The sequence below is a fragment of the Hyperolius riggenbachi genome, chromosome 4, assembly GCF_040937935.1.
Source record: "Hyperolius riggenbachi isolate aHypRig1 chromosome 4, aHypRig1.pri, whole genome shotgun sequence".
NCBI classification, from domain to species: Eukaryota; Metazoa; Chordata; class Amphibia; order Anura; family Hyperoliidae; genus Hyperolius; species Hyperolius riggenbachi.
Genome location: NC_090649.1, coordinates 33040807 through 33068802, shown reverse-complemented (window position 1 = coordinate 33068802; position 27996 = coordinate 33040807). Strand labels below are relative to the sequence as shown.

General features: G+C 44.1%; 1 protein-coding gene across 1 annotated transcript; it reads right to left on the bottom strand.

Moving 5' to 3' along the window:
* Positions 1 to 298: 298 nt before the first annotated feature.
* Positions 299 to 27957, bottom strand: LOC137570328 (lysozyme C-like). The gene is made up of 4 exons (XM_068278974.1): positions 27776 to 27957; positions 15925 to 16086; positions 2984 to 3062; positions 299 to 494 (listed from the first exon to the last, which is right to left on the bottom strand). The coding sequence occupies exons 1-4, from the start codon at positions 27927 to 27929 to the stop codon at positions 434 to 436; spliced, it is 456 nt and encodes a 151-aa protein (XP_068135075.1). The 5' UTR covers positions 27930 to 27957; the 3' UTR covers positions 299 to 433.
* Positions 27958 to 27996: the final 39 nt, after the last annotated feature.

Genomic DNA, 27996 nt, shown 5'->3' with positions numbered 1-27996 from the left:
TCAGGTTGTGTGTATTGTGATGGAGGAGTGTGCCGGCTGCATAGGCGAGTTAGCTCCACTGTAAATACTCTATGGGGCACTGGGGAGCACATGTCACTTGGGGGAGACCTGGGGACCCTCAGCCAGCTCTGGGGCATTGGCAATTGCCCAGCTTGCTCCTGTGGAAAAACCCACCCCAAATGAGCAGCACTGTTCAATAACAATAAAACAAGAGAACATAGAAGGACCTGTAATCTTTTATATACAAAGTGTTTGATTATGACAAGATCAGAAATATCAGTATGATTTGTATATTAATTTAAAGTGTTTGATTGGCTAGACAATTTTTAGTACTGTTTGCACTTCACACACAAGCAAGCCTGGTTCATAAACATGGTATATGCTGGTTCCTGTGGATTTCACTATGGATATTTGTGTTTTGTTTTTATTTGATTTAACATCCAGCGGTGTATTTGCTTAAGTTCTCTCCTTTGCAGAATTTCTTCCAGGCAACCCTGCAAGCCAGGAAAAAAAACATTTAATCAACAAAAAACATCCAGCAAAGTGATAATAAGCAACAGTACTCTCTGTAGAGTTGACAATGCCAGAGGCCAGAGAATGAAGTAGGCATGTCCAGAACGGTCCCGGACGAGGCTATTGCGCACAACCATTTAGAAGTACGGATATTCAGGGAGTGCAGGTGTGCAGTGAGCACGGGTATGCAGGGAGCGTGGGCATGCCGGGAGCGCGGGCGTGCAGGGAGCGCAGGCCTGCATTGAGCATGGACGTGCAGGGAACACAGACATTCAGGGAGTGCCGGCATGCAGGGAGCGTGGGCATGCATTGAGCATGGACGTGCAGGGAAAACAGACATTCAGGGAGTGTAGGTGTGCAGGGAGCGCAGGCATGCAGGGAGCGCAGGCCTGAATTAAGCATGGACATGCAGGGAGCGTGCACATGCAGGGCCAGGATGTGGGGGCATGCGGGGAGCATATTACCTGAAGAAGTGAGGGCAAACCGTTGCTAAACACATTGTAATTTCTTTACATGATTAAAATTTAACTTCAATATTAGTCCACAGGCGCATTCGTACACGCTACACCAGAAATTACAGTGAGATGCGAAAGTTTGGGCAACGTTTTTAATCGTCATGATTTTCCTGTATAAATCATTGGATTTTACAATAAAAAATGTCAGTTAAATATATCATATAGGAGACATACACAGTGATATTTGAAAAGTGAAATGAAGTTTATTGGATTTACAGAAAGCGCGCCATAATTGTTTAAACAAAATTAGGCAGGTACATAAATTTGGGCACTGTTGTCATTTTATGGATTCCAAAACCTTTAGAACTAATTATTGGAACATAAATTGGCTTGGTAAGCTCAGTGACCCCTGACCTACATACAAATGTGAATCCAATTATAAGACAGAGTATTTAAGGGTGTCAATTGTAAGTTTCCCTCCCCTTTTAAATTTCTCTGAAGAGTAGCAACATGGGGGTCTCAAAAAAACTCTGAAATGACCTGAAGACAAAGATTGTTCACCATCATGGTTTAGGGTAAGGATACAGAAAGCTGTCTCAAGCTCAGTTCAAGTTAAGGCTCGAAGTGGCACACCAAGAAAAATCTCGAAGAAACAGAAGCGACGAATGATGAGGACAGTCAGAGTCAACCCACAGACCAGCACCAAAGACCTATAACATCATCTTGCAGCAGATGGAGTCACTGTGCATTGCTCAACCATTCGGCGCACTTTACACAAAGAAATGCTATATGTAGAAGAAGCCTTTTTTCTGCCCACAGCACAAACAGAGCCGCTTGAGGTATGCTAAAGCACATTTGGACAGCCAGCTTCATTTTGGAATAAGGTGCTGTGGACTGCTGAAACTAAAATTAAGTTATTTGGGCATAACATGCATGGAGGAAAAATAATACAGCATTTCAAGAAAAACACCTGCTACCTACAGTAAAATATGGTGGTGGTTCCATCATGCTGTGGGGCTGTGTTGCCAGTGCATGGACTGGGAATCTTGTCAGTTGAGGGACGCATGGATTCCACTCAGTATCAGCAGATTCTGGAGACCAATGTCCAGGAATCAGTGACAAAGCTGAAGCTGCACCGGGGCTAGATCTTTTAACAGGACAACGACCCTAAACACTGCTCAAAATGCACTAAGGCATTCATGCAGAGGAATAAATACAATGTTCTGGAGTGGCCATCTCAGTCTCCAGACCTGAATATATTTGAAAATCTGTGGTGTGAGTTAAAGAGAGCTGTCCATGCTCGGAAGCCATCAAACCTGAATGAACCAGAGATGTTTTGTAAAGAGGGTCCAAAATACCTTCAACCAGAATCCAGACTCTCATTGGAACCTGCAGGAAGCGTTTAGAGGCTGTAATTTCTGCAAAGGGAGGATCTACTAAATATTGATTTCATTTCTTTTTTGTGGTGCCCAAATGTATGCACCTGCTTAATTATGTTTAAACAGTTATTGCACACTTTCTGTAAATCCAATAAACTTCATTTCACTTCTCAAATATCACTGTGTGTGTCTCCTATATGATATATTTAACTGACATTTTTTTATCATAACAACCAACGATTTATACAGGAAAATCATGACAATTAACAAGGTTGCCCAAACTTTTGCATCCCACTTTACTTCTATGCATGTACATCCCCTACAAGTGCACTTCTCAACAAGCAAGCCTGATTGCTGGACCATACCATTTGGTCCACAGATCATCGAGTGCACGCGCTCAACAGCTCATTCCTCACTGAACAGCCCACCAAAACCAGGTGAGACCTTTCCACGTGGCCATTTAGCCACAGTGAGTACCGTTTCTTTTTGTCTTTCTATCTTCAGCAGGATCATACAGCTGTACCTATGTGGAATTATTCAAGAGAACACACAGCACCAGAGGGAGAACCCACCCTTACCAAGAATTGAGAAAGGCAGCTCAAACACTGTTACTAGTGCGGCTCCATCAATACTAACCAAGCTGAGAGGCCTCCAGATTGCTTGGCAATTTTCTTAGCACACTCAATATCATTGGCAATGTTGTCATCACGAAGACCTAAATATTAACACAGAGATGTAAATATCAAATAAACCACTGAACATTTTATTTGGTAACATGCCCCTTCTTTGTGTGGTAATACTTCTGTATCACCTCGCCAACCAGTACACTAACTACAAGCAGTCAAACACTTACAGAGGGTAAGAGTTAAGGTCGGTGGCCATTAACAATACAATCCCACTGACAATCATTTAGTTTCCAATCACATTGGAAGGACCATTGATATATTTCCTGGATCAAATAAATACGGATCATTTACCACCTTGCATGATTCAATATACAAGGGTCATTTGGAAAATAACATACAATTTCAATTAAACACACTGTATCTCCTTATTAATCCTCCACATAGTCACCTCTTTTATTTAAGCACTTGCAGCAGTAAGGATTCAAAATCATGACTTACCCGAGCTGCACTGCCTTCTGGGAGGGGAGGTGTGATAAAGCTGACACTCCTCACCCCTCTTAATCAAGACATGGGAGAGAGGTTTGGCCTCTTGCTCTGCCCAAATGGGTACTTAAATTTAAAATGTATACCTGCTGTAATTACATAGTTACATAGTTATTTTCGTTGAAAAAAGACATACGTCCATCGAGTTCAGCCAGTGTCAAGTACAACACCAGCCTGCTCCCTCACATATCCCTGTTGATCCAGAGGAAGGCGAAAAAACCCTTACAAGGCATGGTCCAATTAGCCCCTAAAGGGAAAAATTCCTTCCCGACTCCAGATGGCAATCAGATAAAATCCCTGGATCAACATCATTAGGCATTACCTAGTAATTGTAGCCATCGATGTCTTCAATGCAAGGAAAGCATCTAAGCCCCCTTTAAATGCAGGTATAGAGTTTGCCATAACGACTTCCTGTGGCAATGCATTCCACATCTTAATCACTCTTACTGTAAAGAACCCTTTCCTAAATAAATGGCTAAAACGTTTTTCCTCCATGCACAGATCATGTCCTCTAGTCCTTTGAGAAGGCCTAGGGACAAAAAGCTCATCCGCCAAGCTATTATATTGCCCTCTGATGTATTTATACATGTTAATTAGATCCCCTCTAAGGCGTCTTTTCTCTAGACTAAATAAATCCAGTTTATCTAACCTTTCTTGATAAGTGAGACCTTCCATCCCACGTATCAATTTTGTTGCTCGTCTCTGCACCTGCTCTAAAACTGCAATATCTTTTTTGTAATGTGGTGCCCAGAACTGGATTCCATATTCCAGATGTGGCCTTACTAGAGCGTTAAACAGGGGCAATATTATGCTAGCATCTCGAGTTTTTATTTCCCTTTTAATGCATCCCAAAATTTTGTTAGCTTTAGCTGCAGCTGCTTGGCATTGAGTGCGATTATTTAACTTGTTGTCGATGAGTACTCCTAAGTCCTTCTCCAAGTTTGATGTCCCCAACTGTATCCCATTTATTTTGTATGGTGCTAGACCATTAGTACGTCCAAAATGCATGACTTTACATTTGTCAACATTGAATTTCATCTGCCATGTATGTGCCCATTTAGCCATCCTATCCAGATCCTGTTGCAATATGACACTATCTTCCTGAGAGTTGATGATTCTGCACAATTTTGTATCATCTGCAAAAATAGCAACATTGCTCACTACTGCATCTACTAGCTCATTAATAAATAAATTGAAGAGCACTGGACCCAGTACAGACCCCTGTGGGACCCCACTGCTAACAGTCTCCCATTTTGAGTACGATCCATTGACCACAACTCTTTGTTTTCTGTCCATTAGCCAGTTCCCTATCCATGCACACAAACTCTTCCCCAGTCCTTGCATCCTCAAATTTTGCACCAGACTTTTGTGGGGAACAGTGTCGAAGGCCTTTGCAAAGTCCAAATATATCACATCTACAGCATTCCCAATATCCATATTAGCATTCACTACCTCATAAAAGCTTAGCATGTTAGTCAAACAGGACCTGTCTTTAGTAAACCCATGTTGATGCTGAGAAATAAGATTATTTTCTACAATGAAGTCATGTATAGTATCTCTTAGGGCTCTTTCACACTACAGGCAGCAGAGAAAAGGCAAAACGCTGCGTTTTGGCTGCTGGCGTTTTCAAGGCGTTTTAACGCCCATACATTAGTATCAATTGTAATGAGAAACGCCGCGGTAGGCCCAGAAAAAGCGCCTGGGAGCGTTGAAACGCAACGCTCCACAACGCAGCGTTAAGTGTGAATGTTAAAATGAAAGTCTATGGACTTTCATTTTACCTTGGAAAACGCCCACTTTGGCCGTGGCGTTAAAACGCCGAAAAAGCCCTCTAGTGTGAAAGGGCCCTAAGTAACCCCTCAAATAGTTTGCATACAACTGATGTTAAGCTTACAGGTCTATAATTTCCTGGATCTGATTTTTTGCCCTTCTTAAAGGGACTCCGAGCAGTGCAGAAACTATGGAAAGATGCATATCATTTTAAAGCTCTCTTTCTCCTCTTTCCAATGATATATAAACCACCACCCTACGTCTTTTAGTTTTCGCTATTTTCGCGATTGAAATTGCCGCGACCGCGATTTCGATCGCGAAAATAGAGAAAACTAAAAGGTGTAGGGCAACGATGTAGGTGTCGTCAGAAAGAGGAGAAAGAGAGCTTTAAAATGATATCCATCAAGCCATAGTTATATTGTATTACACAGGGCGACACTTTCCCCAGTGTCAGCAGCTCCATTATGCTGAATGCAGCTGCTGACTTTGACAAAAAGTCGCCCTGTGTAATACAATGTAACTATGGCTTGATGGATATCATTTTAAAGCTCTCTTTCTCCTCTTTCTGACGACACCTACATCGTTGCCCTACGCATTTTAGTTTTCTCTATTTTCGCAATCGAAATCGCGGCCGCGGCAATTTCAATCGCGAAAATAACGAAAACTAAAAGGCGTAGGGTGGCGGTTTATATATCATTGGAAAGAGGAGAAAGAGAGCTTTAAAATGATGTGCATCTTTCCATAGTTTCTGCACTGCTCGGAGTCCCTTTAAATAATGGGAAAACGTGGGCTGTACGCCAATCCACTGGGACTCTGCCAGTTGCAAGAGAGTCACAAAAGATAAGATAAAGGGGTTTATCTATAACTGAACTTAATTCCCTTAGGACCCGAGGATGCATGCCCTCCGGGCCAGGTGCCTTGTCTATTTTTAATTTATTTAGTCTTGCCTTCACTTCTTCCTGCGTTAAGTATTTAATATTACAGTTAGAAGATTGGGACTCTTCCGCCTCTGTAATTTGCAACAGTGCTGTTTCTTTTGTGAAGACAGAAGCAAAGAAAGCATTTAATAACTCTGCCTTACCTTGGTCATCCACCATTGAGTTCCCACCCTCATCCTTTAGGAGTCCTATACAGTCAACCTTTCTTTTTTTAGAGTTAATGTACTTGTGAAACTTTTTTGGGTTAGATTTGATATCCCTCGCGATTTGTTTTTCAGCTTCAATCTTTGCCTGCCTAATTTCTTTTTTACAATTTTTATTGCACTCCTTATAATTGCTTAGTGCAGCCTCGGTCCCCTCCTGTTTTAAGACCTTATAGGCATTCTTTTTCCTCTTCATTTTATCTTTAACCTTTCTATTCATCCATAGAGGCCTTTTTTTATTCCTAGATATTTTGTTTCCATATGGGATATACATACTACAATATTGATTGAGTATAAGTTTAAAAGCTTGCCATTTCCCTTCAGTGTCCTCCCCTTGTAGTACATTATCCCAGTTCACCAAACTTAGTGCCTGCCTAATTTGATTGAACTTTGCTTTTCTAAAATTCATAGTTTTAGTGGTCCCGCTGCCCCGTGGCCTATCAGTCACCAGATCAAACGTTATCATGTTGTGATCACTATTTCCCAAATGTTCTTGAACCTGCACATTTGATACATTATCTGGTCTATTAGAAATGATCAGATCCAGTAACGCATTCCCCCTAGTTGGTTCCGTTACCATTTGAGTCAGGTAACTGTCCTGTAGTGCTGCCAGAAATCTGCTGCTTTTACCAGAATGGGTAGCCTCAATACCCCAGTCAATGTCTGGAAAGTTGAATTATGCCGTGTGACGTCGGACGCGCCAGGGGCCGGCCCCGGTGTCCGGCATGGGATCTAGCGTATTTAAAGTTTTGTGTTCACTTCAGACCTTTGCAGCAGCCTGAAAGGATCCTCCAGTGCCCTTTGAAAAAGGTATTCCGAAACAGCGCTGTCAGGGACTCTGGAACTATCTGCTCAGAGGTTCATTTGTCTTCACAATCTGTATTTTTGGCTATGCTTAGTTGCTCATCTTTGCACAAAACACTCATGCTTTGGCAGAGTGTATGGACTCTTTCTGATCCAGCCAAAATATCTATGTTAACCTGTTAATGTTATTTACTGATATTGTATTGTCCAATGTACATTTTTAGCTCATGATGTTAGCTTATGATGTTTGTTGATTGCTACCATTAATGTGATTTGTGATATCCCTCTTTTTTCATAATACAAATAATTGCTTACTTAAAAGCTTGGTGTGCGGGTATTTTATTTTATTCTTGAGGAAAGTTGAAGTTGCCCATAATTATGACCTCATTTTTACTTGCAGCTTTTTCAATCTGCTGTAGTAATCGCAGTTCTGCAGCTTCATTAATATGAGGTGGCCTGTAGCATACCCCAATAAGCAATTGGCAACTTTTATTTCCACCATGAATATTTACCCAAACGGACTCCACATCTTCGCAATCTTCTTCCATCTCATCGTAGAGGACAGCTGTAAGAGAATTCTTAACAAAGAGACAAACCCCTCCACCTTTTTTCCCTGTTCTATCCCTCCTAAACACATTGTATCCTTTTAAATTAGCTATCCAGTCATGGCTTTCATCCATCCATGTCTCGGTTATTCCCACAATGTCATAGCCTTTGCCATTCAGAATGAACTCTAGTTCATCTATTTTATTTGCAAGGCTCCGAGCATTGGTTACCATGCACTTTATATTTTTACCACCACATTTACCAATTTTGTTTACATGAAATGGGCTACTTGAATTTTTACCAACCTCCTTAATCTTTACACTGTCCCCACCCCCCTCTCCACCCCCCATAATGTTAGGTTCCCACTGTCTTTTTACCTCATCTTGTCTACGTATTGAGACTTTATCCTCCCGCCTCCCCCCAGATCCTAGTTTAAAATCTCCTCCAACCGTTTAGCCATCTTCTCCCCCAATGCAGCTGCACCCTCCCCATTAAGGTGCAGCCCATCCCTGCTGTAGAACCTGTAGCCGACTGCAAAGTCTGCCCAGGTCTCCAGGAACCCAAAGCCCTCCTTCCTACACCAATTTCTCAGCCACTTATTTAACTCCCTAAGCTCCCTCTGTCTCTCAGATGTAGCACGTGGCACTGGCAGTATTTCAGAAAACACCACCTTGGAGGTCCTTGCTTTAAGTTTATCTCCAAGTACCTGAAAATCATTTTTGAGGACCTTCCATCTCCCACTAACTGTGTCATTGGTACCAATGTGTACCATGACAGCCGGGTCTTCCCCAGCCCCACCCAGTAATTTGTCATTTCTTTCCGCTACATGCCAAACCCGAGCACCCGGGAGACAACAGACTGTACGGCATTCACGGTTTCTTCGACAGATTACCCTATCTGTGTGCCCAATAATTGAATCCCCTACCACCAGTACCTGTCTAGCCTTAGCTGCACTCCTATTCCCTTTCTCGTTGCAGTAGTCTGCCCCTTGGTTGCTAAGGGGCACATCCTGCTGCAGCATTGCTACTCCAGAATCCTCCTCCCCAATATTACGCAAACAAGCATACTTATTAGTGAGGGACAACTCGGGACTAGCCTCCCTGTCACTTTTTCCCCTACCCCTTCTAACTGTGACCCAACTAGCGGCTGCCTCTGCTTCTTGGTCCGGCTTTGCAAACATGGTAGTTTTAAGCAAATATCTTACAAATCTGTATTTGGGAGGATAGATGTCTGTGATTCCTGCAGTGAAGGCCCAGGGTCACCTCTTAGTCATCGCCTGTGACGCAGTAGCGCCTGCAATATTTACCTTCCCCGACTCCAGCACAGGCGCAGTAACAGCTTTCTGATCAGGCTCAGGTGGAAATAGTTGAGTCCATTGGAGAGCCACTATTGCGCCTGTTCTGGCTCGCGGGAGGTAAATATTTACACGGTGGTATTCCCGGTGGTCAGTGGCTTTGCTGGACTACCAGGACAGAGAAGGACAGGGAAACCTCACTAGGATCTAGAGGCTTCTCCCCTTCCCCGAGGTAAGTATCACCCAGGAGAAATTACACTTACAAAGGTGGGTTGCAGGTCCATGCAACCACCGTGTACACCTGCAGGAAATTAACCGGTTTTCTGGGTAAATACATATCTTGCTTAGTCACTCTTTTAGACAGGGCAGTTTCTAGGCTAAATTGCTTCCAGGGTGAGGGATTTAAAATTGCCCCCCCCCCTTCCCCCGGGCTCAAAAATGTTATATATATGATGCAATATTTAGCCCTCCCCCCAGTATAGGTACCCAGCTATTGGTGCCCCAGTGTAGTTTAGCCAGCCATAGGTGGCCCGATATAGGTAATCCCGCCATAGGTGGCCCAGTATAGGTGAGGCAGCCATAGGTGTCTCCAGTATAGATTAGCCAGCCATAGGTGCCCTCAGTATAGGTTAGTCAGTCATAGGTGCCTCCAGTATAGGTTAGCCAGCCATAGGTTCACTCACTATAGGTTAGTCAGCCATAAGTGCCCCAGTATAGGTTAACCAGCCATAGGTGCCCCCAGAATAGGTTAGTCAGCCATAGGTGCCTCCAGTATAGGTTAGCCAGCCATAGGTGCCCCAGTATAGGTTAGTCAGTCATAGTTGCCTCCAGTATAGGTTAGCCAGCCATAGGTGTCTCCAGTATAGACAGTATAGGTTAGCCAGCCATAGGTGCCCCAGTATAGGTTAGCTAGCCATAGGTGCTCTCAGTATTGGTCAGTCAGATATAGGTGCCCTCAGTATAGGTTAGTCAGCCACAGGTACTCCCAGTATAGGTTAGTCAGCCATAGGTGGCTCCAGTGTAGGTTAGTCAACCATAGGTGTCTCCAGCATAGGTTAGTAAGCCATAGCCCCCCCCCCCCCTCCCGCAGGCTGTGGCAATATACAGGAGGGGGAGCAGTATAATGTAAGTCAGCCACTGGGAGAGGGACCCAACTCTTCCCTCCCTCTCCTTGGGTTCCCTTCGTACCCCCCTCCCCCTCCATTGAAGAGATTTCCGGCGGCAGTGAGAATTTGCAATTACTTACCTTTCGCGCTTCAGGTGTTGCACACGTGCCTGTCTACAGCGCCGCTCATAGGAAGTAGTGTAACTACTACTTCCTGTAAGTGACATGTAGAGTGCAGCCAGTCACATCGCCGCTCACAGGAAGTAGTGTAACTACTACTTCCCAGGGGTGTAGGAATAGGCCCTGCAGCCCCTGCGCCCGCGGGGGGGCCCGGCCCCCCCCCCTGGGGTCCGCTCGGGGCCGTTTTGTGGGTGCTGGAGGGGTGGCAGCATGAGGGGAAAGCCTTGCCCACAGTCGGCGGGGAGAGGGGTAGTTCCCCCCTCTCCCTCACCTCGGGGCTCTCCCCTCTGCGCTCCCCTCCAGCTCGTAAGTGTCTGTGGGGCTGTGGTGGGCAGCGAGCGGCGGGCAGATACATACCTGCTTCCGTGCGTTCCATCGGAGACTTCTCCCTCTAGCGGCTGACGTCACTTCCGGAAGTGACATCAGCCGCTAGAGGGAGAAGTCTCCGATGGAACGCACGGAAGCAGGTATGTATCTGCCCGCCGCTCGCTGCCCACCACAGCCCCACAGACACTTACGAGCTGGAGGGGAGCGCAGAGGGGAGAGCCCCGAGGTGAGGGAGAGGGGGGAACTACCCCTCTCCCCGCCGACTGTGGGCAAGGCTTTCCCCTCATGCTGCCACCCCTCCAGCACCCACAAAACGGCCGCGAGCGGGCCCCGGGGGGGGGGGGGGGGGCCCGCTCAGAAAATCTGCAGGGGGGCCCGGTGGGGCCTAGTTACGCCCCTGCTACTTCCTGTAAGTGGCATGTAGAGAGCAGCCGGGCGCAATGTGTGCAACGCCTGGAGCACAGAAGGTGAGTAATTGCAAACTCCCGCCGCCACTACACATCTCTTCAATGGAGGGGGGGGTACCAAGAGCACCGGAGGAGAGGGAGGGAGGAGTCCATGCTTTTAGAAACGCCCATGCTTTTAGAAATCTTTAGGTGTGAGACCTATGGAAGCTGCCATATTTAATTCCTTTTACACAATACCAGTTGCCTGGCAGCCCCGCTGGTCTTCCTGGTCAGTAGGGTCTAAATGACACACCTGCAACAAGCATGCAGCCAAGGGCTTAACTAGAAATAACGGGGCCCCCCTGCAAAAATTTTGATATCCCCCAGGGCCAAATTTGGGGGGCAGGAAGGGTCCCAGCATGAGGGGAGAGCATGACCACCTCCATGTGTTCCACCATGGAGTTCCGATTTCTAAGTGCCTCACGCTAGTTCCTGATAAACAGGAAGTAGCGTCAGACACTTAGAGAGCGGAACCTACGGCGCGTAGAACACATGGAGGTATGTATTCCTGCCTCCCGCTGCTGTCAATGATTGATGCTGGAGGGGGAGATTTGAGGGTAGAGCCTGAAGTGAGGGAGGGGGCGAGTGGCCCCCCTCCCCGCTGATGTAGTTGGCCATGCTCCCCTCTAATGCGGCGACCCCTCCTGCACCCCAAAACAGCCCTTTGCAGCCTCTTCTTCCGCATTCCCCGCCGTAAAGCGCGTCCGCATTACGGCGCTTTACGGTGGGGAAAGTGGAAGAAGAGGACACTTTGCCGGAGGACGACTGGCAGTCGGCCGAAAACGAAACTTAGCCGCTGAGGGAGACCGGAGGGCACCAAAGGACCGGCGCGGGCACAGGACGGGTGCCAATCGGGCACTGATCCTGTCACCCCAGCACACAGCAAGGTTATCAGCAGTGTGCAGGGAAGACAGGGCAGGTGCTTGATCAGTACAGTAGCATACTTTCAAATCCATGAACATCACAGTACAAAGGAACAGGAAATGTTCTGCTGAGAGACACTTCCTAATAGAAATATAAGACATCCCCTGAAAATAAGCCCTAGCACATCTTTTAGAGCAAAAATTAATTTAAAGAGAACCCGAGGTGGGTTTGAAGAATATTATCTGCATACAGAGGCTGGATCTGCCTATACAGCCCAGCCTCTGTTGCTATCCCAAACCCCCCTAAGGTCCCCCTGCACTCTGCAATCCCTCATAAATCACAGCCACGCTGCTGACAAACAGCTTGTCAGAGCTGGCTGTGTTTATCTCTATAGTGTCAGTCTGCTGCTCTCCCCGCCTCCTGCAGAACTCCAGTCCCCGCCTGCATCCCTTCCCTCCCTGCTGATTGGAGGGAAGGGACGGGGGCAGGGACTGGAGCTATGCAGGAGGCGGGGGAGCAGCTGAGACTGACACTACAGATGTAAACACAGCCTCACAGCATGGCTGTGATTTATGAGGGATTGCAGAGTGCAGGGGGACCTTAGTGGGGTTTGGGATAGCAACAGAGGCTGGGCTCTATAGGCAGATCCAGCCTCTGTATGCAGATAATATTCTTTAAACACACCTCGGGTTCTCTTTAAGACACTGTCTTATTTTTGGGGAAAGCTGGTAGTAGACCCAGACTGGCCACAACTGAGCCTGTTACCGGGGCTCTCTGCGTCTGAAGAGCAGAGCGTGGGAGGACGGCGTGGGACTTAAGGTGGCCACTAACGATCCAATTTCTAGCGAAAAATCGTTTGAGTGGTCAGAAATTCTGATCGGAAGAAAAATCATTCACTACACCATCAGCGAACCAATCTTTGCTTCCTATCTATCACAACCAATCAAGAAAATCCAAATACTGGTTTGACAAAAATTCAGTTGGACAATTTTTTTTATAATTGTTCATAATCGATCGTGCCCATCAACTGACATTATTTTTAACCAATCCAATCAGAATGTCTGATCGGTCGAACAATTTTTCACTAGAAATTGGACTGTTAGTGGCCACCTTTAGACATGTTTATGGGGCTGGGGGAAGCCCCGGGTAAGTATCAAAGCTCTACTTTATTTCATCTCTGGGTAAATTTAAGGTTCACTGTTAAGTGCGGAAGCACCTTTATGAGTGTCTTTTTTGTGCTCCAATATAAATCTTTTTCCACTAAACTGGAGTGAATCCTTCTAGAGAAGCATATCTCTATTGTCCAATACTCTGGTTCAAATACGTTCCCCCGGGAGGAATTGTAAAGACAGCATGGGGGATATGAAAGGATAATGCAGCTTTCACACTCACTCCTGCCATTTCTGGCTGCAGTTTTCTGGGGTGGGGGGGGGGGGGGGGGTTGTTCTTTCTATATTGCTGTTTGCAATTTTTTTGGGTTCCAAATCTTCTTTTGTTTTTGCATGTTTTTGCATGTTTTGTTTTTAATTGTGATTTTTTTTTCTTGTGCATACCAAGGAAGTTGATTTGCATCTAATTTAAGGACAATTGTAATGAGAGGGATGAAGAAGCTGCCATATTTTTTCCTTTTAAACAATACCAGTTGCCTGGCAGTCCTGATGATCTGTTTGAATGCAGTAGTGTCTGAATATGACCAGAAACAAGCATGCAGCTAATCCAGTTAGATCTGAAAATAATGTCAGAAACACCTGATCTGCTGCATGCTTGTTCAGGGGCTGTGGTTAAAAGTATTAGAGGCAAAGGATCAGCAGGACAGCCAGGCAACTGGCATTGCTTAAATGGAAATAAATATGGCAGCCTCCATATACCTTTCGTTACAGTTGTCCTTTAAACAACCCCGACCTGTTTTTCCCCCATATACTTTTAATACTGTTTTATTATTGGTGCCGTGACTGTGTCACAGCACCATCCTCCCCCACCAGCGCCCCCTGTGTGATACACATGTGATATATATGGACTGTATGTATGGATTATGGATTAGATTGCTGTTCACATCCCATCTGATCTATAAAGTTACATTTGAGCTCTGGCGTTACCCTCGAGCCTCTGGAATTACTCTGGAGGTAACTTTAGGTCAGAATAACATGTTTTGTTACATTGCAGTTCCACCTTTATCTTGTTCTAACCGGTTTTATCTGTTTTTTGCACAATATGTTTTCATATTCATGAAGACCATACTGTCCATTGTCTGTGCACGCGGTGCCCACACTCGGCTGTGTTGTATTGCACAGAAGCGGATATCATAGGTTTGTACTGTGATCACGGACCAATGACAGCGACCGTGTACGCACTTGCATGTGTTATGGTTTAGGGGGTATAATTGGGTTGGTAAAACACCTGGACTCTGGGACTTTGCTGAGACCAACTGACGTGATGTATTGTGTCGCCAGGTGTTTTCCCCTACGGAGGATTGATGGAGTCTCCTCTTCCTTGGGTGATGTTGCTACAACAACTGGTATGAATGTTGATGCTTACTCATAATTACTAACCCTTAAACTATGATTCTGCAAATACCTTCTTAAAGATACATTTACATTTATAACAGAATTAAGGAACAATAAATACTATTATTGTTTAATTTATTTTTTAACATTTTTTTAATTTAAAATATTTAGTTGCACAACTCTGACACATACAAAGATAAATAAACACTCCTTTAAGCCTATGAGCATTTCAGTGCATGCTTTTCACCCTTCTCTTTTCATAACCAGGGTTATACAGGTGGCAGCCATTACTTCTGAGCTTAGTAGGAGGTTTTAGATCATGGGTGTGTTTGGCATCAGCTACCCTCCCTCACAGGGGCGTCGTCTATGTGAAATCTCACACCAGCTGAGATCACCTCCCCTGTGACATCATCAGTAGCAGCCTGTGTTTTGTTTTTGTTTTTTACCTCCTCCACCAGTCTGCCGGATTCTGTCCCAGCAATATGAAAGGAAGGGAGGAGTTCCATCAATAAATGTAAAATATTTTATATTTGTCATCAAGCAGCTGGAAAAAGGCTGATATTTATTATTATAATTTAGAAAATCGATTTTATTTCTAAAATCTTGTATTTTTAATTTGGGTCCACTTTAACCAACTATAAGCTGTGTGATGCTTTGTAGCAGGGTTTAAAAACCCTATGTTTTGGGGCAAAACACCCTGTAGCCCCCGTTTTGCTCAGTCGTAATCTTCAACTGAGCAGAACCTCGAATATGGGCGGGGAGGAAGTAGCAGTTTTTCCCCCCCTCTGCCTGTCCATAATTCCACCCCCTCTAGTCACCCTACAGTTCCACATTTGATTCACTGCACACAGCGCACAGGGGAGCTGCCCTGTTTGCGGGCTTGTGTTAATTGAGATTGGCTATCCTTCCGTGGAGGGTGGCGGGAGTAAGGACAGGCAGAGGGGGGGAAGAACTGCCACTTCCTTCCCGCCCATGTTTGACGGCAGAACGGGGGCCACAGGGGGTTCTGGAGGGGGGGGAGGATTGTGCTGTGTGCTGTGACAAAGTCACAGCACCAGTAATAAAACAATATTAAAAGTATTGGGGAGAGGACCAGGTCAGGGGTACTTTAATTTCAAAATTAGATGTTATTTTTGCATAACAAATATTTTTGTGTGTGTGTGTGTGTCTGTTGTGAATAAAGCATACATGCCTGCTGAATTTTTTTTGCACAGTAAAATTGCATCTGAAAAATCACCCAACGCAAGTCAAATGCGGTGCCATTGACTTGCAATAGATGTGCAGCAAAAAATGAATTCTCAAAGACGAAGTCACACACATATTGGGAAAGATGAGCAAAACATTCCAACAAGATATATTTTGCAAATATTTTTTTTTATAGAAATATAATTTATAGGCTTCTAATGTAACTCTTTGGTTATACTTACTTTCACATAAGATCCCACATCCATTCACAGCCTTGGCAGTCTTGTAATCGTTGCACCAGTATTTGCTGTTAATCTGAAATATTCCATAGTCTGAACTCTGTCCATTATTGTTGTTTATAGCCATGGTGTTTAACCCGCTTTCATGGGTAGCAAGACAAACCCCTGTAATAGGACAGAACAGTAAAAACAATAGTAGAAGTAATGGCAATAGTATGAATGATACAGTATTTGCATTCGGGGCTTAACAATAACCCCTGCACCCCCCACATCATGGGAGTCGGGAGCTGGGGGGGACCAGTGGTTGGCCGAAATATCGCATATGCAAAATTTCACATTGAAATTTGCATTTACGCATCATAATCGTAATGCGCAATTTCAGTGAAAATAGTAATTAATTTTGCATGTAATATTAATATATAATTTCGTATAATTTTCCACATAATTTTTGCACAATTTCACGAAATTTTGTGCCGAATTTGGCGGTTAATAGCAAAGCTCCCATACATGCTATTGCTACCAAAATTGCTACATATAAAAAGAATTTTTCAAAAAGACATTGTAGTTTTTGAGAAAATCGATTTTAAATATGCACAGAAAATGGTTTTTAAAAGGTCATTTTGTAGTTTAAAAAACATTTTTTCTTTGCATTTTTAAAATCAATTTTCTCAAAAACTACAAGGTCTTTTTGGAAAATTATTTTTTTGACTTGTACCCACTATTATCCTTAACTATTTGGAAGTGCTATTCACTGCCAAAGTCTGCATGAAATTATGCAAACATTTTGCAAAATTTTAGACGAAATTACGAATCACTATATGAAATCAATTGAATTTACAAATCATAATGACATATTGTAATAGATAGCGGAGATACCGCCGCAGAGGCAAGCGGCATGGCGGCTATCTCCACGTATCAGCCGGCGGCCTCTGCCGCGCAGTTACATGCTGCTGCTCTGCCTGGTCCTTTTATTGCACATAGATTGAGGGTTGCGCGCGCACGCGCCAGGCGACAGGACCTTTATGCGAATAGGAGGGGAGTCAGCTGATCTGCCTAGTCAGCTGACTCCAACGGTACTTTGGATTGGCTGAATGATAGGGGCGGCGCTGCGGGGCATCCCTGTATATATAGTACTAGTCTGTCAGTTGCCCCGTGTCTGCTGTTGCGAATGCTAACGTGTTAGCGCTCAGACCTTAGTCAGATCCCAAAGTGTGCTAGAACCAGCCGGAGCTGGGGATCCACACTTAGCCAGATTCTGTTGATAGCTTAAAGTACTAATTGCATTGTATTATCTGTTATGACCTTTTGCTTCCTTGACCACTCTCCTGCTTGCTGATTCTGTACCTCTGCCTATCTGATTACTGTTGCCGACTCTGCCTGAACTTAACACTGAATCAGCCTTCTGTCTTTGTACTTTATCTGTCCGTACGTTGCCTACTCTGCTTGTCTGACCTCCCTGTCCTCACCAGTGGGCCTTGCCACTGGTGAGGAATCTGTAGTAGTTTTCACCTTCTCCTTAGGTGAAGCTCAGCTGCAGCACTATCTGTAACACTTGCTCCTCAAGTGTCCGCTAGCTTCAGTATAGTCTTAATCACCTGCTCCTCAGGTGATCATCCTTGCAGCACAGTCAGTGGTCCCTGCTCCTCAGGTGTCCACTGGCTGCAGTGTAGTCTTAATCACCTGCTCCTCAGGTGATCATCCTTGCAGCACAGTCAGTGGTCCCTGCTCCTCAGGTGTCCACTGGCTGCAGTGTAGTCTTAATCACCTGCTCCTCAGGTGATCATCCTTGCAGCACAGTCAGTGGTCCCTGCTCCTCAGGTGTCCACTGGCTGCAGTGTAGTCTTAATCACCTGCTCCTCAGGTGATCATCCTTTTCAGCGCAGTCAGTGGTCCCTGCTCCTCAGGTGTCCACTGGCTGCAGTATAGTCTTAATCACCTGCTCCTCAGGTGATCAGTCTTGCAACACAGTCAGTGGTCCCTGCTCCTCAGGTGTCCACTGGTTGCAGTACAGTCTGAATCCCCTGCTCCACAGGGGATCCTTGGCTTCAGTACTGTCTGAATCTCCCGCTCCTCGGGAGATCTCCTCTTCTCATTACTGTTGCACCAAACACAATCTCACATAGGTTGTCCTGTGTCTGGCTATACTAGCATTATTGGTGATTCTGCAGATTACCACATAATCAGGTATAGCATCTGTATTATTGGTGATACTGCAGGTCATCAATAATCAAAAAATCTGTTTTGCTGACACCAATCGTTACACATATAAGCGTACATGCAAAAATGTACGCAAAATTTTGCGTAATCGTAATTCGCTGATTACAATCATCACTGGGGGGGACTAAAGCAGATGCTGGGGAGGGTGGTCCTGCAGAGCAGCAGAGAAGCGTTATGCATTACCTTCTCCTGGCGGCAATACACACACTCTTCACTTCCTGTTCACATTACAAGTGCCGTGCAGCTACCTGTCATATCACATGGCACTGAAGCCGCATGGTGATTGGCTGGCTGCATAGAACTTGCAAACTGAACAGGACGTGAAGAGGAAAGGTCCAGTATTGCCACCAGGAGTAGCTAATGTATATTGCTTTGCATTGTGTACAGGACCGGGCCCACCTTCTCCCCTGAGATGGAGTTTGAGGGGATCCTGGCCGACATCTCTGCAGAGAGGTCGGCCCAATGTAGTTACGCCCCTGTTGGTATGATCTCTTAGAAAGTAAATTAAGGTGGGCAGGGCTCTCTTTCCCCTTATGTCCCTTATGTGCTATTACTGCTGTGTGATGATGATAGATTCTGTATCTCTCATGTCTGGTTAGAGTATTGCTGTAGCACTGGGTTGCCGGAAAATTGTGCGGATTGCTTAGTCCTCCCCTGTGCATTTTAGGTGTGTGACTTATACCTCTGGTGTGTCCTTTCTTGGATTTGCCTTAAGGTGGCCACACACCATACAATTTTTTTAAATATCTGTTCAATTTAAGAATTGCAATCAATTTTTCTGACTGATTGTAACATTTCAAAAATCTGACCAATGTACCACACATCTATGTTCAATTTTTTCCTCAATTATGATGAAAATTATTGGAAACTCAGAGAAAATTGCTAGGGTGTGTATATTAATAAATTAGCAATCCAACACACACCATACAATCTTTAGTAGAAAGATACAAGAGATACGATCGTTTTTATCGAATTACTGTAAAATCGGATCATTTTATTGTATCGTGTGTGGCCACCTTTAGTCCTCACCATTGCTTTCTGCCTCACTGCTGTTCCTCTTTTTACTTTCTTTCTAGCTCTCTGCTACTCTAGTTTTCCAATTCTTCTCTTTATTTGATATGCATAGCTTCATGGTATATCCTTGTAGGATATGGCTAGTTTGACATACAGTGGTGTGAAAAACTATTTGCCCCCTTCCTGATTTCTTATTCTTTTGCATGTTTGTCACACTTAAATGTTTCTGCTCATCAAAAACCGTTAACTATTAGTCAAAGATAAAATAATTGAACACAAAATGCAGTTTTAAATGATGGTTTTTATTATTTAGTGAGAAAAAAAACTCCAAATCTACATGGCCCTGTGTGAAAAAGTGATTGCCCCCCTTGTTAAAAAATAACTTAACTGTGGTTTATCACACCTGAGTTCAATTTCTGTAGTCACCCCCAGGCCTGATTACTGCCACACCTGTTTCAATCAAGAAATCACTTAAATAGGAGCTATCTGACACAGAGAAGTAGACCAAAAGCACCTCAAAAGCTAGGCATCATGCCAAGATCCAAAGAAATTCAGGAACAAATGAGAACAAAAGTACTTTAATTGAGATCTATAAGTCTGGTAAAGGTTATAAAGCCATTTCTAAAGCTTTGGGACTCCAAAAGTACTTTAATTGAGATCTATAAGTCTGGTAAAGGTTATAAAGCCATTTCTAAAGCTTTGGGACTCCAGCGAACCACAGTGAGAGCCATTATCCACAAATGGCAAAAACATGGAACAGTGATGAACCTCCCCAGGAGTGGCTGGCCGACCAAAATTACCCCAAGAGTGCAGAGAAAACTCATCCGAGAGGCCACAAAAGACCCCAGGACAACATCTAAAGAACTGCAGGCCTCACTCGCCTCAATTAAGGTCATTGTTAACGACTCCACCATAAGAAAGAGACTGGGCAAAACCGGCCTGCATGGCAGATATCCAAGGCGCAAACCACTTTTAAGCAAAAAGAACATTAAGGCTCGTCTCAATTTTGCTAAAAAAACATCTCAATGATTGCCAAGACTTTTGGGAAAATACCTTGTGGACCGACGAGACAAAAGTTGAACTTTATGGAAGGTGCGTGTCCCGTTACATCTGGCGTAGAAGTAACACAGCATTTCAGCAAAAGAACATCATACCAATAGTAAAATATGGTGGTGGTAGTGTGATGGTCTGGGGTTGTTTTGCTACTCCAGGACCTGGAAGGCTTGCTGTGATAGATGGAACCATGAATTCTACTGTCTACCCAAAAATCCTGAAGGAGAATGTCCGGCCATCTCTTCGTCAACTCAAGCTGAAGCGATCTTGGGTGCTGCAGCAGGACAATGACCCAAAACACACCAGCAAATCCACCTCTGAATGGCTGAAGAAAAACAAAATGAAGACTTTGGAGCGGCCTAGTCAAAGTCCTGACCTGAATCCTATTGATATGTTGTGGCATGACCTTAAAAAGGCGGTTCATGCTAGAAAACCCTCAAATAAAGCTGAATTACAACAATTCTGCAAAGATGAGTGGGCCAAAATTCCTCCAGAGCGCTGTAAAAGACTTGTTGCAAGTTATCGCAAACGCTTGATTGCAGTTATTGTTGCTAAGGGTGGCCCAACTAGTTATTAGGTTCAGGGGGCAATTTCTTTTTCACACAGGGCCATGTAGATTTGGAGTTTTTTTCTCACTAAATAATAAAAACCATCATTTAAAACTGCATTTTGTGTTCAATTATGTTATCTTTGACTAATAGTTAACGGTTTTTGATGAGCAGAAACATTTAAGTGTGACAAACATGCAAAAGAATAAGAAATCAGGAAGGGGGCAAATAGTTTTTCACACCCCTGTATATTGTAGGATCCCATTTGAAACGTCTCCTATGTTTTCTGTGTACCTTTTTCAGATACTGCGTACCTTGGTGTATGATCCCTAATGGAATCATACACCAAGGTACCCAGGTCATTTGAGAGTTGTTTTGAGACCCTCATGTTGCTACTCTTCAGAGAAATGTAAAAGAGGAGGGAAACTTACAAGTGACCCCCTTAAATATTCTTTCTCATAATTGGATTCACCTGTGTATGTAGGCCAGGGGTCACTGAGCTTACGAAGCCAATTTGAGTTCCAATAATTAGTTCTAAAGGTTTTGGAATCGATTTTATTTAAACAATTATTGCGCACTTTCTGTAAATCCAATAAACTTCATTTCACTTCTCAGATATCACAGTGTGAGTGTCTCCTATACGATATATTTAACTGTCATTTTTTTCTCATAACAACCAACGATTTATACAGGAAAATCATGACTATTAACAATGTTGCCCAAACTTTCGCACCCCACTGTACATATCACGATGACTCCCTACACCAGCTGAACCAATATTTATTATTTTAAGTGTTAGAGAGAAGGAAAACTAATGATGATAGAGAGGGCCAGTGTGGTTTTAATGATAAAACTGAATCCCCCACCACCACCACCACCACCCTTTTTCCTCCTACCTCTTAGTGTGAAGCAGCACATTTTGATGCGCAGGCATCTGCCATTTATTGGCTACTCCATAGTACCAAAATCTGGTGCACAATCGGGGGGTGCTCAACTAACAGATCACGGGATCACTGATGCAGTGACAAAGCCAAGCAGTTAGGGCTGTGCCACACTGCGGAGGGCTTTTCCATTCATCAGCGCTGCATTTTATTTTATTTTTTTAAAACTTCTATTGACTTGCATTAAAATCACATATGTGGTTTAAAAAAAAAAAAAATTGCAATCGCTGTGATTTTGCTGCAAGTCAATGGGATTACTTAAAAAAAAATGCAGCACTGACGAATCATAAAAAATACTCTACAGTGTGACTCAGCCCTTACAGCAGTGGGGACGTCGGCTATTATGTAGCCAATCATGCCCTTGTGTGGCTGTAACATGTCGGAGCTGCGGGGGGGGGGGGCGGCAGGGAAGGAGCTCGGATAGGTATTGAGTTCAGCTACATTGGCTTCAATTCACTACATGCGTATGCAAAATTTCTTTCTAAATGATTATTTTTGGAACGGATTCCTTGATTGAAATCAAAATGTCCCATGAAAACGTGTGTAACAGACACAGGACCTGTTCATGTCATGTTCAATAATTCACCTCATGCAGTCATTTCTTTTTTTTTGTTTTAAAGCGGTATAAAACCCTGACATGATATTCAATAAAAACATATTTTCCTACTTTTTATATGCCATACGCTTAGCATATTTGCTTTTGTGCATAAGTATTATTATTCATTTAGAAATTATACGTTTCCAAAGTACATTTTTTTTGCTCTAAGAGCTGACTTTGCATTTTATTCATAACTGTTTTTTTTTTTCATCTTGAAATATAAGATGTCTGTCTGTCTGTGTTCAGGAGAGTCTGCAGTGTCAGAGAAGTGTTTGTTTACATTCCTCACTTGATACAATTAAACACAAGATAACATTATCTCTAGTTTGGATGTGTCCAGCTTTCCCTGCATTGAGCTCTTCTGTCCTGTGTTTAACCCTTGGATTGCTGTTCTAGTAAAAAAATGGTGGTAGTATATAATATGCTGTAAATAATGTTTTAGAGCAAAGAAGAATTGCTGGGTGTCATTCTGCTTTAAGTGTTCATCAAGATCTTCAGTAATTTACTGAAAAACTGCATCACTAAGATTTTTATATCATGCAGCATTTCATTTGGTATTTTAAAGTGGACCTGAACTCTTCCACAGGACAGAAGGAAAACATAAAAAATGCACCCTAATTGTATTTAGAGAGTTTAGCCTGTCTAATTTCCCTTCATCTGTGATTAATCACAAGTGTATCCAAGACCACCTACAAGGAAGCCCAGAGCTGACATTTATAATAATTTATTGACAAATATAGCAATGAAAAACACACAACTGACAAACCACCCCTTAAAACCAAGCAGAAAGCATCCGGACCATCTACACGTGTCCCAAAAATAGGAGTGCACTTCCTATACTGTCGGGATCCACACATGCATGTACAATTTTAATTCTTCGGGCCCAGGTTAATCTGCAGAAAAAGTGACATCCAGTGCCAGAATGACAGCGTGCAAACACTTCAGCGTTGACCCCGTGTGCATAATAAGCACGCCTCTAGATACATAAATATATGCGCAACCATTAGTGACATATAGCTTTGATGTCAAACCTCAACCAGCCGTATGCTGCAAGCATAGAAAGTTTATTTGGCTCTTGGCCATCCCACGTACTCCACCGATAGGATTCAGTGTCCCTGCGCGATTCCTCACATGTCAGCACTGCTGATGTGGTGCGGCGACTTCAACATCCATTCCTGGCGGGATACGGGCTGTTGCCCCTTCTTGGTTTACAGCGCTCTGTGCTGCTAGGAGGAAGGTTGCAGAAGCACGGGGTGCATACGCCACGCCTACTGGACCACGAACGTCACCAGCCACGTGACGCATTTCAACCACTTAGGATTTCATCAGACGTGCAGCGTCAGGTTAAAGGGCACTTGCTTTTAAGCCCAATGAGGGCGTATACATATAACGAAAATATTAAAAACACAGTTGCCGCGTAAAGAAATGTTCACCCCATCTAAGGCAGCCAGTAGGTCGAGGGATACATAGATCAGCAGGGGATTTTTCACTATAAAAATACCTTTATATTCAGATCTTTATTTAGTCCAAATGGCATTAGACTCCCATTTGGCTTATTGAACACGTGAGAGAGGCTCATGGAGGGAGGGCAGGCTGTTTGCGATTTGAAGGCCTTTTGCATGTCACCCCCTCCCGTAGAGGAGGTGACCGTGATCGCGAGTTGACCCAACGGGAATCGAGAGTTATTATGCGTACGGAAGCTATGGGACCGATTGGCCTCAATGACAGATTGGATCTGTCATGCTTCCTCGACCCCTGAGGTTTCCTTTCCTCTTGAGCCAGGAATTTCCCTCACAGTGTTTGGACAGCCTGCTGATGGTAAACAGCCTTGGACCTACCCTTTTACTAATATGTCCCTAAGAAATGGTCTTAACTGCACTGTCCACCAATGGTGTATCTTTTTTCCTTTCATCTCATATCTAGTGGGTGTTACCATGGGTGGGGGGTGTCTATGCCTGTCCATAAAAGGGTGCAATGAGCGCCACTGAGTCACCAATAGACGACCAGTCTGACCCGTGCGGATGGCTTGTCAAATGGGAGACAGGTGGGGTGTGCCCCATTAGGTGGACCATAGCAAGGCAGTAGTCAACCCTAAGGTAGCTCCATGTTGGTTTAGGAGTCTGGGGTATGGCTTTTCTGGTCCGCACCCCCCTTATTCCTGACTTTTCTCCCATGCAGATGGATGTCCTGCCTGTGATCTTTTTCCAGGTTGACACCCCCTGACTGACCGTCGGTGCGAGCAATGGGCAGGGTGATACATCCTCCACTCTTGGGACGCCCATACTGGTATTGTTCTTTTCACCTGTCAATAAATTGGGACCTTATCGAACTTTATCCTTCCTCTGTGCTCTTGGGGAAGCTTTCTGTGAGTTTGGTGGGGCTCTTCTTTCACCCTTTGGGGTTCTGGGGAGCCCCCTGCACACCCTTCTGGATTTCTATCTGCTATTTCCGTTCAATAGGGAACAAATAGCCTAGTGACACCCATATTTTAATCCCACATAAAGGGGATCCTAGTGATCAGTCTAGCAGTAGTGAGGGTAATATACCCCCCCCCCCCCCCCCCAAAAAAGTGCTTTTAGCAGATGGTCTCACCCCGAGTCTTTTTAAAGGGGTTAGGGAAAATTTCTTTATGAAAGTTTTTTTTTTTTTTTAAATATATCATAAATAAATATGTATGTTTTAAGTGAAGCGAAAGAGAAAAAAAAGGAATGGCGCAAGGAATTTGTACAATAATGTAGCGATACACATATGCACTTTATGGTTTGAGCACTAGTTACACATGATGTTTATATATAAAAAAAAGTTTACAAAGTTTAACCAAGCACTATGCCCTTTATAGAAATGGAAATGCACACACCAGTTGAATGAAATGTATTAAGGAGTGTTTCACTTTAATAGGCAAATTGTTTATATATGTATCATGTCACTACACTGCGCCACGGCGGTGATGTGCAACATAGTTTTGTATGCACACCGCAGCGCAGCTTTCCTCACTATCTCGCCGCAGGACGGCGAGTCTCCGCCCCTTCACCCCTGACCCGATTGCCAACTCCCATACACCAATGACGCACGCCGGGGGCTTGGCTTGGAGCCTTCCTCCAGGGAATCCCCCGGCGCCATCACTGCTACAGGACACACGCACGTGAGCAAGCGCAAGTCTGGCGTGAAACGGCTGTAGTGCCGTCCTTCTTTCCCTGGTCACCCGAACCCAGCACACCCCCGCATCACCGCATGGACAGGTTTGATGTATCGCTGTATGACAAGATGTTTGTTATATCTATGGCATGAAGAGGATTAAAGCGCTTTATGTCACAGTGCCCGGTCTGTCTTGTTGTGAAGCTATTCCAAATGGCATTAGACTCCCACACTTAGAAATCAGTTCAATTCCTTTTTTCTCAATTCTCGATCAAAGTCTCCCCGCCGTGGACTGATGTTCAATTTATATATGCCCATGACTTGCAAACCCTTAGGGCCCTTTTACACTTAATCAGTTGCTCTCAGTTAAAACAGAGAGAAAACTGATTTTCAAAGTAATGCCCATGTTTTTCTATGGCACCTTTCACACTTAACGCGTTTTAACTGAAATCTTCTTCCCAATGCAATGCTATGGAAAAAACGCGTACCAACGCGTACTAACGCACACCATGGCACACCAACTGATTAAGTGTAAAAGGGGCCTTAGGGTCCATTCACACTTGAGTGTTTTGCCGGCGATTTCGGCAAAACGCTCAAACGCTAGCGCCTTTGAAAGCGGTAGTGTAATGAAACCCTATGGGCTCGTTCTTACTTATAGCGCTTCAGTGCTATAGAAGCGCTAAAAGCGATCGCGGAAAATCGCTGCAGTGTCCAGTGATTTTTCCACGTGAAATCGCGGAAAAATCACTCCCGCAAAACGCTGGCAATTTGTGCTTTCAAGTGTGAATGGGCCCTCAGGGCCCTTTTCCACTAGCAATCGCGATCACAAATCACAAACACCAGCAATTGCGATTTTTCATTAATTCAGTTTTGCGATTGCGATTTTTCATTTGCATTGCATCATCACTCTAAAAATCGCTCCAGAAAGTGATTGCGATTTGCGATTTACAAATCGAATCACTATAGTGGAAAATACTTCTCATGATTTCTATGATAAAGTAGCTACCCTAGCGATTTAAAAATCAATAGCCATTTGCGATTTTGCAATTCAGCTGTGCAGTGGAAAAAGGCCCTAAGGGCCCGTTTCCACTAGGGCGGTTTCGGCGGTGATTCTGCAGAGTTTCCCCGCACATGATTCGCACGGGGAAACTCTGCCATAGGGGATGACGGGGCCACGGCGAAATCGTTTGCGGGAGCGATTCGCCCGGAACCCCCCGCAGAATTCGCAGCGGAGGCTGCGAATCCCATAGCCGTGCATGGCACGGCTCATGGGATTCGCCTGCGATCCCGCCCACCCGCTCAGTGCGGCGTGCGTCTGCGAGACGCACGCCGCACTAGTGGAGACGAGCCCTAAGGGTTCGAATTATGTTCACTTTTGAAACCATGGGATTCAATTTTTTCTTTTGCATCTGTCCCATCCAAACTCACTGCTCACCAGTAAGTAATTTAAAGAGGAACTCCAGTGAAAATAATGTAAAAAGTGCTTCATTTTTACAATACTTATGTATAAATGATTTAGTCAGTGTTTGCCCATTGTAAAAAAATTTAAATCCCTGATTTACATTCTGACATTTATTACAAGGTGACATTTTTACTGTTGGCAGGTGATGTAGCTGCTGCATGGTTTTTTGGCAGTTAGAAACAGCTATTTCCCACAATGCAGCGAGGTTCCCAGACAGGAAACTGCCAGGAGTACGTGCTCAAGAGCTTCTTGTGGGAGGGTTTCCCCACAATATCAGTCATACAGCGCCCCCTGATGGTTTGTTTGTGAAAAGGAATAGATTTCTCATGTAAAAGGGGGTATCAGCTACTGATTGGGATAAAGTTCAATTCTTGGTCGGAGTTTCTCTTTAAATTGGCACTTGTTCTTGCTGCAACATGGGGTAACTTCCCACAATCTTAGCCACAATTGGATCCCCCCTCCCAGGAGATGCCAATGTCTGTTTAAACTATCTTTAACCTCATGGAAATGGGCCCCATATGTCATTACAATTTGTGAAACCCCGGCTCTAGCATTGCGGAACTTTTTTTTGTTACAGGTTCTCTTTAACTTGCTTATTTTCCTGAATACTGTAATTTGTTTTCGCTTTTCCTCTGCTATGCTTCTTCCATTATATAACTGAATGGCTGATTATTGGATCGGAAGGTCGATCGGCTTGCAAAATCATGTAATGTATGGGTGCTCTCACTCATTACCTCATCATTAACAATGTAGAAACAAAATTGGGTGCTGAGGTAGGACCTTTGAGTAGTATCAAAGCGTCATTTATCAGACTGTATTTGCATACACACGTGTTTTAAAGCAAACATTTCTGGGGGGTGATAACAGGAAAAGAGGTTGTACTTACAGTTAGCAGCACTATATCCCATATATCCATCCAGTCCACTCTTTATGTATTTGTAAAATTCACAACGCTCAAACCTTTTTCCCTCTGTGACGTAGCAGATAGCAAGATACACTGCGAGAATCACAGCAGGCTTCATGTTGACACGTCGCGGCATGGACACGATGCAAGATGGTTCCTGGAGGATCAACTGAAAAGAACAATAATAAAAAAAAACAGTGGTT